General features: G+C 45.8%; 1 protein-coding gene across 3 annotated transcripts in view; it reads left to right on the top strand.

Moving 5' to 3' along the window:
- Positions 1–262: 262 nt before the first annotated feature.
- Positions 263–14,566, top strand: part of LOC129716485 (E3 ubiquitin/ISG15 ligase TRIM25-like) — an 88,332-nt gene continuing 74,028 nt past the window's right edge. For 2 of the 3 annotated variants that reach the window (XM_055666350.1, XM_055666349.1), the window contains exons 1-6: positions 263–407; positions 2,419–2,687; positions 3,153–3,511; positions 8,317–8,523; positions 9,622–9,717; positions 11,290–11,520. In XM_055666350.1, coding sequence (XP_055522325.1) covers positions 280–407; positions 2,419–2,687; positions 3,153–3,511; positions 8,317–8,523; positions 9,622–9,717; positions 11,290–11,520 — 1,290 coding nt within the window. In that variant the 5' untranslated portion in view covers positions 263–279. The remainder of the gene's footprint in view (positions 408–2,418; positions 2,688–3,152; positions 3,512–8,316; positions 8,524–9,621; positions 9,718–11,289; positions 11,521–14,566) is intronic. The other variant, XM_055666348.1, reaches the window with a different exon arrangement.

Genomic DNA, 14,566 nt, shown 5'->3' with positions numbered 1-14,566 from the left:
ACCAGAGTCAAATTTTATTCTTTAACAAGAATTATGAACTAATAGAATTATGAATCTATATATTCACACTCACAAACTGTTCCCCCGCAACGTTGATTACACTGCGGGTAGGTTTCGGTTACTAAAATGGACGATAATAAGGTCCACGTTCCGCTCCGTAGCTACTATACGTCAGCACGTTGCATTTGGCAGGAGTGGCCTATCTTGCTCCGCTATAGGATCTTTGGTATGACGTGTGTGATTGTCGACGCCATTTTGTAGGGCTACCCGCACACTGTCATGGCGTCCTCGTCTAAATCCTCTAAATCCTCTAAATCCTCATCTCACTGCTCTGCTATCAATTGCTCTAATCGTAAAAGTAAACGGCCCGACCTGTCATTCTTTAGGTTCCCCGCTAAAAAAGAAAGGTGAGAACATATTATTATTATATTCTGTCGATTCATTGGCTATATTTAAGAGGGAGTTAGATGTGGCCCTTGTGGCTAAAGGGATCAGGGGGTATGGAGAGAAGGCTGGTACGGGATACTGAGTTGGATGATCAGCCATGATCATATTGAATGGTGGTGCAGGCTCGAAGGGCCGAATGGCCTACTCCTGCACCTATTGTCTTCTTCTTCTTGCTTGCAGCATGCACAGCCTAAAGTTGTGGGACAGCTTGTTCTATTTGATACAAAATTCTTAAGGGGTTGGACAAGCTAGATGCAGGTAGATTGTTCCCGATGTTGGGGAAGTCCAGAACAAGGGGTCACAGTTTAAGGATAAGGGGGGAAATCTTTTAGGACCGAGATGAGAAAAACATTTTTCACACAGAGAGTGGTGAATCTCTGGAATTCTCTGCCACAGAAGGTAGTTGAGGCCACAGTTCATTGGCTATACTTAAGAGGGAGTTAGATGTGGCCCTTGTGGCTAAAGAGATCAGGGGGTATGGAGAGTAGGCAGGTACGGGATACTGAGTTGGATGATCAGCCATGACCATATCGAATGGCTCGAAGGGCCGAATGGCCTACTCCTGCACCTATTTTCTATGTAGATCTATATATTCGGCCCTTCGAGCCTGCATCGTGAAAATGTTATTTTCTGTTCTCCCATCAACGGCCATTGGGGAAACTAGGTTTGTCGGTACATGATTAGAAAGTTATTAGAATTATTTTTAATAGATCTTTACTTACCACAATAATAAACAATAATTTGAACACTTCTGTACGTTTTTGGTTTTGTTCTTGTAAGGCTGGGGTCTCCAAAATATGGCCCGCGGGACACATGAGGCCCAGTGAGTGACCAGGAGATTTTTCGAGCTCAGATTCGAGTCCGGGAACGCGGCGGCTGTTACCGGTTATCAATGCCACTCGAATTGCCGAGACATCAAAAACAAAGATCATAAGCCCGCCGTGAAGAAGGGGGCAATCAAAGATTATACAACTCCGCTCTATAATCTTTGGGAGCAATGGTGGGCCGGGGGGTTCGGCGGTGGTCGGAATCAAAGATACGAGCTCTGTTCTATAATATTTGGTCTTCCCCCTTCTCCCTCTCCCCCCTCTCCCCCCCTCCTCCCTAACTCTCCCCTTCCCCTCTCCTCCTCCACCTCCTCCCCTCCTCCTCCTCCTCCCCTACTACTGCCTATCTCCCCCTTCTCCCCCTCCCCCTCCATCTCCCCTCTCCCCCTCCTCCCTCTCCCCCTTCTCCCCCTACAAACCCCCTCCTTCTCCCCCTCCTCCCTCCCCCTCCTCCTCCCCTCCCCCTCCCCCCTCCCTCTCCCCATTCTCCCTCTCTCCCCATTCTCCCTCTCTCCCCCTTCTCCCTCTCTCCCCCCCCTCTCCCTCTCTCTCCCCCCTCTCTCCTCTCTCTCCCCCCTCTCCCTCTCCTCCCCCCTCTCTCTCCTCTCCTCCCCCTCTCTCTCCCTCTCCCCCCCCCTCTCCCTCTCCCCCTTCTCTCGATCTCCCCCCTTCTCTCGATCGATCCCTCTCCCTTCTCTCTTCCCTCCCCCTCCCTTCCCTCTCTCCCTCCCTCTGCCTTCCCTCTCTCCCTCCCCCTTCCCTCCCTCCCTCCCTCCCCCTTCCGTCTCTCCCTCCCTTCCGTCTCTCCCTCCCTCCCCCTTCCCTCTCTCCCTCCTTTCCCTGCCTCCCTCCCTCTAACCCTCCCATCCTTCTGCGTGAGAGTTGGCAGCCCTGCTATGCCTTAGGTCCAAAAGAGGATAGAAAGAAAATATTTAATGGTCTTTGAAAGAAGATTTTAAGAAGCTCTTGTACATTTAAGGTAAATTAACATATTAAAGGCAAAATGCATCTTCAATATACAGGTCTCTCCACACAACTGAAAACAATTGCACTTAAGTGATACATCATCCATACTGCAGGCATGTAGTTCTAATCATTTTGTTTCTTATTAGTTAATCCTAAATGATATTTTCTGTAATTTCAGATGTCAACAGTGGGTCCAGAATACTCGTCGACAAGATCTCCTACACCGAACTACGGAGTACTTGTCGGCCAACTGTTGTCTTTGTACTTTACACTTTGAACTTGACCAGTTTTCCAACAAGCAGACCAAGAACAGGCTAAATTGGAATGCAGTTCCAACGCTTTTTGACTTTCCTAACCCACTGAAACGTCTGTCTTCCCAACGCAGGTTACTCACGAGGAAGAGTGAGAACCTCCCATCCTCACCAACGCCATTAAAACAGCAAAGAGGCAAGTATTTTTTTTCCTTTTTAAAATAAAGTATATTCTCTCACTTTGGCTAAATATGAAAAAATTATATCCAAACTGATATAATTGCTAGTGGTCAATATGTCATGGCATGTATGGTACTTTTATTTTCATTTGTGAAATGTTCACAAAACTATAATTACACATAAGACTACACAGTGTGGGCTGATGGAATGCGTACTCGTATTTAATTCAAGTAAGAACATCCATTTAAAACTTCCTCAAGCATAATTCATACAACATTAAATTGATTTAATTTATAAAAAATCTTCTAAAAATCAAGATCATGATTTTCTTCTGGTAGATTGAAATTGGTGCATCACATCTATTTTTATTATAATTAGTACTACAGGGTAGATGCTGATTTATTTACATGTATATGCTAAATCTTTTTCATTAGTATGCTTGCCATTTCTTTTCCCTTTTTCATTTTTTTTCTCTTGACAGTGTCACACAACATAGAGGCTGAACATTCTTACTGCTCAACTACAGACAAAGTTCCTCGGGAAGAACCCAGCAGCGTTTCTACAACTCCTGAAACACCTGATCGTCAAATCGCACCAAATGTAAATGACAGTAGTGCTCTGGAGAACGAAAGACAGCATACTTTCTGCCTCAAAAAAAGAGTACAACAGATTATATTATCAATGGGAAAGAATAATTCCGAAAGTAAGACAATTAGTGACTTGATCAGAGGAGCTGGTGAATTTTTACAAGAACCAGCACTGTCTTTCTTTGCGTCGCAGTTGCATAATGCGTCCGGACGTAGAAGTGCAAGAGGAAGACGATGGAGTTATTCAGACAAGGTAGTTGCCTTGTCCCTCTACCACCAGAGTCCCCGAGCATATCAGTTCTGCCAGTGCATTTTCACACTTCCATCAATCTCATCACTACGTAGGTGGGTTGTGCAATATTGAAGTGAGGCCTGGGTTTCCCCCTAAGATCTTTGAGCTTTTGAAAGACAGGGTTGCGGGGATGTCAGAGAGAGATACATTATGTGTAGTCTCCTTTGACAAAATGAGTTTACGTGCAAGCCTCTCTTACAATATTACTGAGGATTCAGTAGAGGGATTTGAGGACTTTGGATCCCTAGGGAAGACATCATGGCCTGCAAACCATGCTCTTGTTTTCATGGTTAGAGGCTTGATGGGGAAATGGAAGCAACCTGTAGGTTACTTTCATTCATGGGACTGCACAACGGCTGACAATCTGCAAACATTACTCAATGAATGTTTGCAGAAGGTTAAGGCTATTGGACTACAGCCTAAGGTCGTTGTTTGTGACCAAGGCCCACGCAATATTAGGCTCTACTCCAACTTGGGTGTGATGGAAGACCATCTTTTCTTCGTCCACGGGGGAACCAATATCCATTGCATGCATGACCCACCCCACCAGTTGAAAAACACTCGGTCAAATTTGGAGAAATATGTTTTTGAGGTCAAGGGAGAGGATGGCAGAAAAAAACATATCAAATGGGCACATATTTACACATTTTATGAGCATGATTCACAGCTGCCCATTAGAAAAGCCCATAAATTAACCAGAGGCCATTTTGTTTTAAACAGCTTCTCTAAAGTGGTTGTCAACAAGGCTGCACAGGTGCTTAGCCATTCAGTAGCAGCAGGTGTCTACACCTATGCAGCTCTTGGAAAGTTACCTGGGGAGGCTGTTTATAAGGCAGAGTTTATTGAAATGGTTGATGGACTGTTTGACTAATTTAACAGCAGGTTTTACAAGGCCCCAAAAAGTTAAGGAGGCCTATGTCAGAAAAGTCTGCACACAAGTCATTCTTTGAATCATGCTTGACTGTACTCCAAAGCTTGACAGTGCTTGGAGATAAAAATGTGTTGTTTGTCAAGGGATGGCGGCTTGCAATTTCTTGCATTTCGCAGCTGTGGCAGCACATAAAGGAAAGCACAGACGCCCGTTTTATGTTCACATCTCGGATCAATCAGGATGTTGTAGAGAATTTGTTCTCCACTATTCAGCGAAAGGGCGGATTCAGAGAAAATCCATCAGCGAAGGTTTCGATGTGCTTTTCGGATGGTTATGGTGGCTGAACTGATCAAGCCATCTGTGAGTGCAAACTGTTCCCCCAACTCAGACAAATTTATCTTAACATTGCAAACACTAACAAAAAACAGAGTCAAGAAACCACCTCCATCTATCTCCCATACCAATAAAACAAACAGCACAACGCAGTCTGCAGCATTTCACTTGATCTCCCTGAAGAGAATACACTAGCTTACATTGCAGGTCACATCTGTCACAGGATCATTACTTCACATGAACTGTCCTCAAAATGCCACACATGCAGAGAAGTTCTCTTACGAACTGATGCCACTTTAGTTGATCTGGCATTCATATTCATCCATCATTAAGCCTATGACACATCAACGTCTGACTTCAGCTCATTGATGGTGCCTTCGGAATACTTTCTTGGGTTCTGTGAAGTGTGCGAGCAAGTGTTCCGCAAAGAATATGATGATGTTAACATGACCAACATTTCCCATCCAATAAACACAGCAATACATAACACACAGCCATACAAAGACATGAACTTGTGCTGCAATAGAGTCAAGGTCAGAATTGTACCAATCTTTGTGAGTATCCACATGCACTATGGACTCAAATTCAACAATAGAAAAATGCATAACATGACTGTTAAAAGGAGATGTAAAAAAACTGGAACATAAGTAAATTGCATAATTTTCAAACATTATTTATTTGAAGTGATACTATTCAAGTTCAAGTGAGTTTATTGTCATGTGTCCCTGATGGTACAATGAAAATCTTGGCTTTGCTTCAGCACAACAGAACATAGTAGGCATTGACTACAAATCAGATCAGTGTGTCCATATACCATTATTTATATATATATATACACATGAATAAATAAACTGATAAAGTAAAATAACGGATAATGGGCTATTAATAATCAGAGTTTTGTCCGAGCCAAGTTTAATAGCCTGATGTCTGTGAGGAAGTTGATATTCCTGAACCTGGTCGTTGCAGTCTTCAGGCTCCTGTACCTTCTACCTGAAGGTAGCAGGGAGATGAGTGTGTGGCCAGGATGGTGTGGGTCTTTCTATACTCTGACTCATCCCCGTCAGTGATACGTCCCACAACAGTGGTGTCGTCAGCGAACTTGATGACGGAGTTCGCACTATGACTGGCTACGCAGTCATGAGTATAGAGTGAGTACAGCAGGGGGTTGAGCACGCAGCCTTGAGGTGCTCCTGTGCTGATTGTTATCGAGTCTTGGCAAGTTTCCACCAATACGAACAGACTGCGGTCTGAGAACGAGGAAGTCGAGGATCCAATTGCAGAGGGATGCGCAGAAACCCAGTTCTGCGAGTTTGGTAACCAGCTTGGAGGAGATGATTGTATTAAATGCCGAGCTGTAATCAATGTTGTCCAAGTGGTCCAGAGCAAAGTGGAGGGCCAGCGAGATCACGTCGACCGTTGATCTGTTGTGGCGGTAAACGAACTGCAGTGGGTCCAGGTTTTTGATGCCCTTTTGAAGCAGGTGGGAACCTCAGACCTCAGAAGTGAGAGGTTGAAAATGTCCATAAAAACTCCAGCCAGTTGCTCCGCACAGGTTGTTTATCTACATAGTGTGAAATTTTGATTCGTGGCAAGATGGCGCTGACTGCAGAAGGCACAGAGTGAAGACATCGCTGAATAATTCAAGAGAGCTGACTGCTCTGTCAATGGTGAGTGTGTTGGACGTTATTTAAAGCACGTATTTGCTTCAGCAGCAGCAGCCTCTACAGGAGGATTTAAACGTTTGAGTGAGTCAGTGTGTGTGTGTGTATATATGCGTGTGATTGTGTGTACATATGCGTGCTTATATAAAAGTGTGCTTCGTTGAATGATGACTTCTGAGATAAATTTAACAGATTTTCTTGGTTAAAATTTGACCGCTGAATCTCTATATTTAAATTGTCTCCTTTCTTTATCTACAGATTGAGACATAAAGACGCAGTGAGCAGCAACAAGAGACACAACAAGAAAGAATAATTCTCATCTTTGACATTTAAAATGTTTTTATATTTTAAGAGTTATTCACATTTTAAACTTTAATACATCCTTTTTCCACTTTTCATGCCTGCGTGTTCTTCATCACAATGGGAACCTAATGGGCAGGAATGGATACTCTGTGGGAGAGCCACTTAGAGCAAAGATCCTATAGCGGAGCAAGATGGACCACTCCTGCGAAAAACACGCAGTACGGTCATGGGCAGATTAATGAGTAATTATAGGACCCATTTCCGTAACCAGCTTCCGTCCATCTTGCTTCTGCCCAAAGATAGGATCTTCACTTCCGCCTCTGCATTCGTATCCAAAGATCCTATAACGGAGTAAACATAGAAACATAGAAAATAGGTGCGGGAGGAGGCCATTCGGCCTTTCAAGCCAGCACCGCCATCATTGTCATCATGGCTGATCGTCTCCTATCAATAACCCGTGCCTGCCTTCTCCCCACATCCCTTGTCTCCACTAGCCCCTAAAGCTCTATCTAACTCGCTCTTAAATCCATCGAGTGACTTGGCCTCCACTGCCCTCTATGGCAGGGAATTCCATAAATTCACAACTCTCTGGGTGAAAAGGTTTTTTCTCACCTTAGTCCTAAATGACCTCTCCCTTATTCTAAGACTGTGGTCCCTGGTTCTGGACACGCCCAACATTGGAAACATTTTTCCTCCATCTAGCTTGTCCAGTCATTTTATAATGTAATATGTTTCTATAAGATTGCCCCCTCATCCTTCTAAACTCAAGTGAATACAAGCCTAGTCTTTTCAATCTTTCCTCATATACATTCCCGCCATCCCAGGGATCAATCTCATGAACCTACCAAAACCGTACACAATACTCCAGATGTGGTCGCACCAGAGACCTCTACAACTGCAGAAGAACCTCTTTACTCCTATACTGAAATCTTCTTGTTATGAAGGTCAACATTCCATTAGCTTTCTTCACTGCCTGCTGTACCTGTAAGCCAACTTTCAGTGACCGGTGTACAAGGACACCCAGGTCTCGCTGCACCCCCCCCTTACCTAACCTAACTCCATTGAGATAATAATCTGCCCCCTTGTTTTTGCAGCCAAAGTGGATAACCTCACATTTATCTATATTATACTGCATCTGTCACGCATTTGCCCACTCACTCAACCTGTCCAGGTCACCCTGCAACCTCTATAATCTTTGATAGGATCTTTGCTCTGCACTGCCGGGGCGAGGCAGAATGGTGGCTGCAGGCTTGAGGGAAGAGTTGAAGTGTGCGGTGTGTCTGGGTTGGTACCAGGACCCTGTGGCACTGCCCTGCCAGCACAGTTTCTGTGCCAAATGTATCAGCGATGCATGGGACCATTCAGTGATCAGGTTTGGGGTCAACTGCCCTCAATGTCGCTGATGCTTCAACCCCAGGCCCAGCCTGGTGAAGAACCACACTCTGCAGAACATTGTAGAGAAGTACAGCCGGAGCAAGCCCACTGCCTCTGCTGCCCGGCCCAGTCCCGTGATGTGTGATAACTGTATCAACAGCCCATCCCCGGCTGTGAAGACGTGCCTCAAATGTGAAACGTCCTTCTGCTCCCACCATCTGCAGCCGCATCTGACCAAGCAGATCTACAAGGACCACGGGCTGATCGAGCCCATTGCCGACTTCACCACCAGACAGTGCCCAACTCATAAGAAGATCATTGAGTTCTACTGCGAGCAGGACCAGGAGTGCGTGTGTATGTCCTGCACTGTCATCGGGAAACATAACTTCCACTCACTACTGACTCTGGAGCAGGCAAAGGACAAAATCAAGGTGAGCAAAGTTCTTAAGGAGTTGGTACCTCCAGTAAATAGTCCGCCAGACTCATGCTCAGATCCTATGAACTTTCATAAAGCTTGGAACGATTGCAAACCTTTCCCCATCACATTGAACATATATCTACTAGTTCTTGCTTCCTCTACACTGTACGTTCACCCTCACACTATCAATTCCCTTCTTGATTTTATACATATATAGATCACCCCTCAGCCTCCTGCGCTCCGGTAATAAAGTACTAACCTGCCCAATCTCAGGCCCTGAAGCCCTGGCAGCATCCTCGTAAATCTTCTCCGTAGTTTAATGACATCCTTCCTGTCGCAAAACTAGGTGACCAAATCTGAACAAAATACTTGCAAATGTGGCATCACTAACGTTTTACAACTGTAACAGAACTCAACTTCTATACTCAATACCCTGACTGAAGAAACTATCTTTAATGTCCTTTTCTCTCAACCACATCCTACCCAAGGCTATTTCTGTTGGAAACACTTTTTTTTCTTTCTTGATTTCTTTCTGGCAATGAACTTGAGTTGAGTTTATTTAGAGTTTGAGTTGAATTTACTGCCACGTGTGCCGAGGTACAGTGAAAAGCTTTTGTTGCTTAATAACCAGTCAGCGGAAAGACAATACATGATTACAATCGAGCCGTCCACAGTGTACAGATACATGATCAAGGGAATAACGTGAATAACATTTAGTGCAAAATAAAGTCCAGTAATGTCCGATCAAGGATAGTCCGAGGGTCACCAATGAGGTAGATAGTAGTTCAGGACTGCTCTCTAGTTGTGGTAGGATGGTTCAGTTGCCTGATAACAGCTGGGAAGAAACTGTCCCTGAATCTGGAGGTGTGCATTTTCCACTGTAGCTTTTCACTGTACCTCAGTACATGTGACAATACACTAAACTAAACTCTACGTTTTCACACGTCTGCACCTCTTGCCTGATGGGAGAGGGGAGAAAGGGGAGTGACCGAGGTGCGACTCATCCTTGATTATGTTGCTGGCCTTGCAGAGGCAGCCTGAAGTGTAAATGGAGTCAATATATCTCCTGGTTTTTGTGTCTCTTCCTGAAACATTTCCGCTGTTGTTCCAGGGGAAACTCCAGAGCGAGGTCAAGAATCTTCGTGAATGTCAGGACAATTGCACAAAGAAACAGCTGAGCCTAAAGCAACAAGAATGTGACATAAAGGTATGAAACGTTACATGTAACTGCACTGGGAGAGGGCCTGTCTCGTAACCAGGGACCTGTCCGCTTGAAACAGAGAGATGCCGATTCCCAATTATATTTAGGAAGGAACTGCAGATGCTGGTTTACACCAAGCAGTTACTCAGCGGGTCAGGCAGCATCTCTGGAGAAAAGGAATAGGTGACCCATTGATTTCTGAATAAGGGCCTCGACCTGAAAGGTCACCCATTTCTTCTCTCCAGAGGTGCTGTCTGACCCGCTGAGTTACATCAGCATTTTGTGTCTATCTCTGTGTTGAATCATGATCATGGAGGTGTACAGTTCATTTCCTCATTGCCCTAATTTTTAGTTTAGTTTCGAGATACACCGTGGAAACTAGCCGTTTGGCCCCGAGTCGGCACCAACCAGTGATCACAACACATTACAAAAGGATTTGAGTATAGGAGCAGGGAGGTTCTACTGCAGTTGTACAGGGTCTTGGTGAGACCACACCTGGAGTATTGCTTACAGTTTTGGTCTCCAAATCTGAGGAAGGACATTATTGCCATAGAGGGAGTGCAGAGAAGGTTCACCAGACTGATTCCTGGGATGTCAGGACTGTCTTATGAAGAAAGACTGGATAGACTTGGTTTATACTCTCTAGAATTTAGGAGATTGAGAGGGGATCTTATAGAAACTTACAAAATTCTTAAGGGGTTGGACAGGCTAGATGCAGGAAGCTTACTTCCGATGTTGGGGAAGTCCAGGACAAGGGGTCACAGCTTAAGGATAAGGGGGAAATACTAAAAAACCGAGATGAGAAGAACTTTTTTCACACAGAGAGTGGTGAATCTCTGGAACTCTCTGCCACAGAGGGTAGTTGAGGCCAGTTCATTGGCTATATTTAAGAGGGAGTTAGATGTGGCCCTTGTGGCTAAGGGGATCAGGGGGTATGGAGAGAAGGCAGGTACGGGATACTGAGTTGGATGATCAGCCATGATCATATTGAATGGCGGTGCAGGCTCGAAGGGCCGAATGGCCTACTCCTGCACCTAATTTCTATGTTTCTATGTATGTTTCTATTAACAGCACTAGGGGCAATTTACATTTACACCAAGCCAATTAGCCTATAAACCTGCACGTCTTTGGAGTGTGGGAGACAACCAAAGATTTCGGAGAAAACCCACGTGGTCGCTGGGAGAACGAACAAACTCCGTAGAGACAGCACCCATAGTCGGGATCGAACCCAGGTCTCCGGCATTGTAAGGCAGCAACTCTACCAGTAGTGCAGGGTTGGAGTTGCTGCTTCACAGCGCCAGGGACCCAGGTTCAATACTGACCACGGGTGCTGTCTCTACGGAGTTTGTACGTTCTCCCTGTGACTACGTGGGTTTTCGCCGGGTGCTCCGATCTCCTCCCACACTCCAAAGACGTACAGGTTTGTAGGTTGATTGGCTTGGTATGAATGTAAATTGTCCCCAATGTGTGTTAGGGTAGTGTTAGTGTGCGCGGGTCGCAGGTCAGCGCGGCCTCTGTGGGACGAAGGGCCTTTATCTTTAAACTAAACTGAAAAGTTTGCGTTGGTTGAATTTTCAGAGGCACATCAAGGAGATGAAGGAAAAATTGTCGACTGAGTTCTCCGGATGGAGGAAGCAATTGGAAGAAGATGAGAAGACTGTACTGAAGATGATCGATGATGAGGAACACCGAGTACTCTCCTGCATCAAGAGCGAATCCGACTCGTTGGTAGAAAAGATGGATAAACTTCAACTAATGGGCAAGGAATACCAAGACCATGATCAGAAGGATGCTCTCTCATTTATTCAGGTACTGGTCCAAGCACACAGCCACTGGCAGTATATTCCCCCCACATTACAAACGTGTACAGGCTTGTAGGTTAAATGGCTTGGTATAAATGTAAATTGTTCCTATTGTTCGATAGTGTTAATGCATGGGGATCGCTGGTCGGCGTCGACTCGATGGGCCGAAGGTCCTGTTTCCACAATGTATCACTAAACTATATTAAATTAAAGTATTTAGTCAAAGAGTCATCAAGCATTGGAAACAGGTCATCAGGTTAACCAACTCATCAGGTCACCTAAGACCCGCCTCTCCATGGCAGCTTTCCACCATTTTTACTTCCATTGATACAAATACATCTCTTGATGCTCCTGAACACATCATCAGTGATGTAACCTGGGGTCATTGGGTGTTTCGGGTCTTTCAACATCAGACACCCTCACCCAGGCGACCCAGCCGTGGTTGATCAGACCACGACTTGTGTTCAGGTGGCAATCGCTCCTCCCCATGGACCTCCTCTCCTGATCCAGAGCCATCTTGATGCCTTCTCCGTTGCCTCTGTGGTGTTCTTGATGGCCCTTCTCCTCGACACTCCGTTGATGCCCAGTGTACTCAAGACTTTGTAGAGCGATTGCCCTGCAAAACCTCTGCAGCCAACCTCGATGGGCATACACCTTGCCTTCCAGCCCTGCTTGCGGCAGTCTATGACCAGCTCTTCATACTTGGCCATCTTCCTCTCGTGGGCCTCCTCCAGACGGTCCTCCCACGACACTGTCAGTTCCAACAAGACGATGTTTTTGGTCGCCTCTGAGACCAGGAGGATATCTGGCCTCGGGGTGGTCGTGGCAATGTGCCGTGGGAATTTCAGCTGTTTCACCAGGTCTACGGAAAGCTGCCAGTCCTGCGCAGTTGCCAGGATTCCTGACGGATTCCTGGCTGCTGTGGTTCTTGGCAGCTGCACTCCGGCCTTCACGAAGGTGATCATCTGGGTGGTGGGGCGTTCTCGTCTGCAGCTGCTGATTCCCATGCTGATGGCTTCTGCAATGGGTTTGAGAACCTGGTCGTGACGCCATGTGTACCGGCCCTGCCCAAGAGACTTTGGGCAACAGCTCAGGATGTGTTCCAACGTCCCCTTGCCTGAGCATTTTTACTTCCAACTAGATCATCATTCGATACAGGTGTTCCTTGGAGTGCAGGAGAACAAGGGGTGACCTTATGGAGCTATGGGCGGCGCAGTGGTAGAGTTGCTGCCTCACAGCGCCAGCGAACCTGGTTCAATTCTGACTACGGGTGCTCTCTGTACGGAATTTGTACGTTCGCCCTGTGACCTGCGTAGGTTTTCTCTGGGTCCTCTGGTTTCCTCCCACACTCCAAAGATGTGCAGGTTTGTAGGTTAATTTGGCTCCAGTAAAAATTGTAAATTGTCCCTGGTGTGTGGGATAGTACTCGTATACTGGGTGATTGCTGGTCAGCGTGGAGTCGATGGCTGAAGGGCCTGTTTCCGCGCTGTATCTCTGAAGTCTAAACTATATATAATGCCATGAGGGGTTAAATGATTACTGTAAATTGCCCCTTTGCAGACATTGGACTTTGTCTCTGGAACTGATGCACTACAATGCTGAGAACTGTATTCTCCACTGTATCTTCCCCTTTGCTCTACCTATTGTATTTGAGTTTGACTTGATTTTATCTATGGATGGTATATCTGAGCTGTTCAGATAGCATGCAGTACAAAGCTTTTCACTGTACCTCGGTACACGTGACAATAATAAACCTCAACTGAACCGTCGTGTGTCGCTATAAGTGGTGGAAGCTGTGGGGAGTTGATGAAAATATGTGGAGAATAAAATGTATTTAGTGTAAATGAGTGCTTGACATTCAATGGGCTGAAGGACCTACATATTTGTGATTCTTCACTGAAGCAAATGCACTTTTGGTTTAATTCATAAGATCATTTGACATAGAAGCAGAATATGGCCATTCAGCCCATTGAGACCATTCCGCCATTCGATCATGGCTGATCCACTTTCCCCTCTCACCTCCATTCTTCTGCCTTCTCCCCGTAACCTTTGATGCCCTTACTATTCAGGAATCTATCAATCTCTGCTTTAAAAATACCCAATGACTTGGCCTCCATAGCCGTCTGTGGCAATAAGCGAGTTCGGTATTTCAACTGCGCATGCCCAGGTCATAGGTCATTCGCGACAAACATTCTCGCCAGCTGAGCTGCCGCGTGTACACAGACCTGTGAGTTGTCCGTATTTTCCAGTTTTGCTTCTTCGAGATTAGAAAATACTGCCTTCAAAACTATTAACTGTGTGTGTTTATGTTTCATTTGTACAAAACTACGATGATTTTGTTGGTTTTATTGCTTTATGCTTGGAGATCGTGATGATGAATAACACGCATTTTTAATTGTTTGTTTTTGAGGGGGGGGGAGAATGAAATGAAGGGGTTCAGAGAAAAGATGGCAGATGTAACTTAACAAGAGTAAACTGTGTGACAGAACATCTTAATGAGACCATTTGGGAGAGAGAACGGATGCCTGTTCTCGCTCTCTTTGAAGGCGGTGCCGCCCGCCCTAGCGAGTCGGCAAACGCAGAGCCACCCCGTAAAATGAGTGGGAGCATTTTTTCAGTCAGACTATGTAAACAGTTGGGGTGGGGGATCTGGGAGAGAGAGAGAGCTGGTGATGCCGCACAGAAGGAACAGTTTAATAACGACCCATTAAAATCCCCCCTTGGGCTGATCTGATCTGTGAGCCCTCTCGCTAGCCCGCTGCGAGCCCGATCCTAACACAGAACATCCAGAAAACCTTTGGGCTTTGGGTAACACCTGCACAAAGATCCTCTGCTGACAAGGGCTGGCGAACTGTGCTGGTCAACGTGCACTGGGCGAGATGGCCGGGGGAAACACACCGCAACCACCGCAAACTTGGAACAGCACCGATCCTCCACTCAATCTATCCAATACTAAAGGGCAGGCATTTCGCAGTTAAATGTCTTATATCGCATTGGCGGCTCCTTCACATGGCCAACCCTGTACTCAGTTTTCCTCGGAGATGAATCTTTGC

This window comes from Leucoraja erinacea, unplaced genomic scaffold, assembly GCF_028641065.1.
Source record: "Leucoraja erinacea ecotype New England unplaced genomic scaffold, Leri_hhj_1 Leri_245S, whole genome shotgun sequence".
In the NCBI taxonomy this organism is placed as follows: Eukaryota; Metazoa; Chordata; class Chondrichthyes; order Rajiformes; family Rajidae; genus Leucoraja; species Leucoraja erinaceus.
The sequence above is the reverse complement of the archived record's forward strand: the minus strand, read 5'-3'. Positions and strand labels throughout refer to the sequence as shown.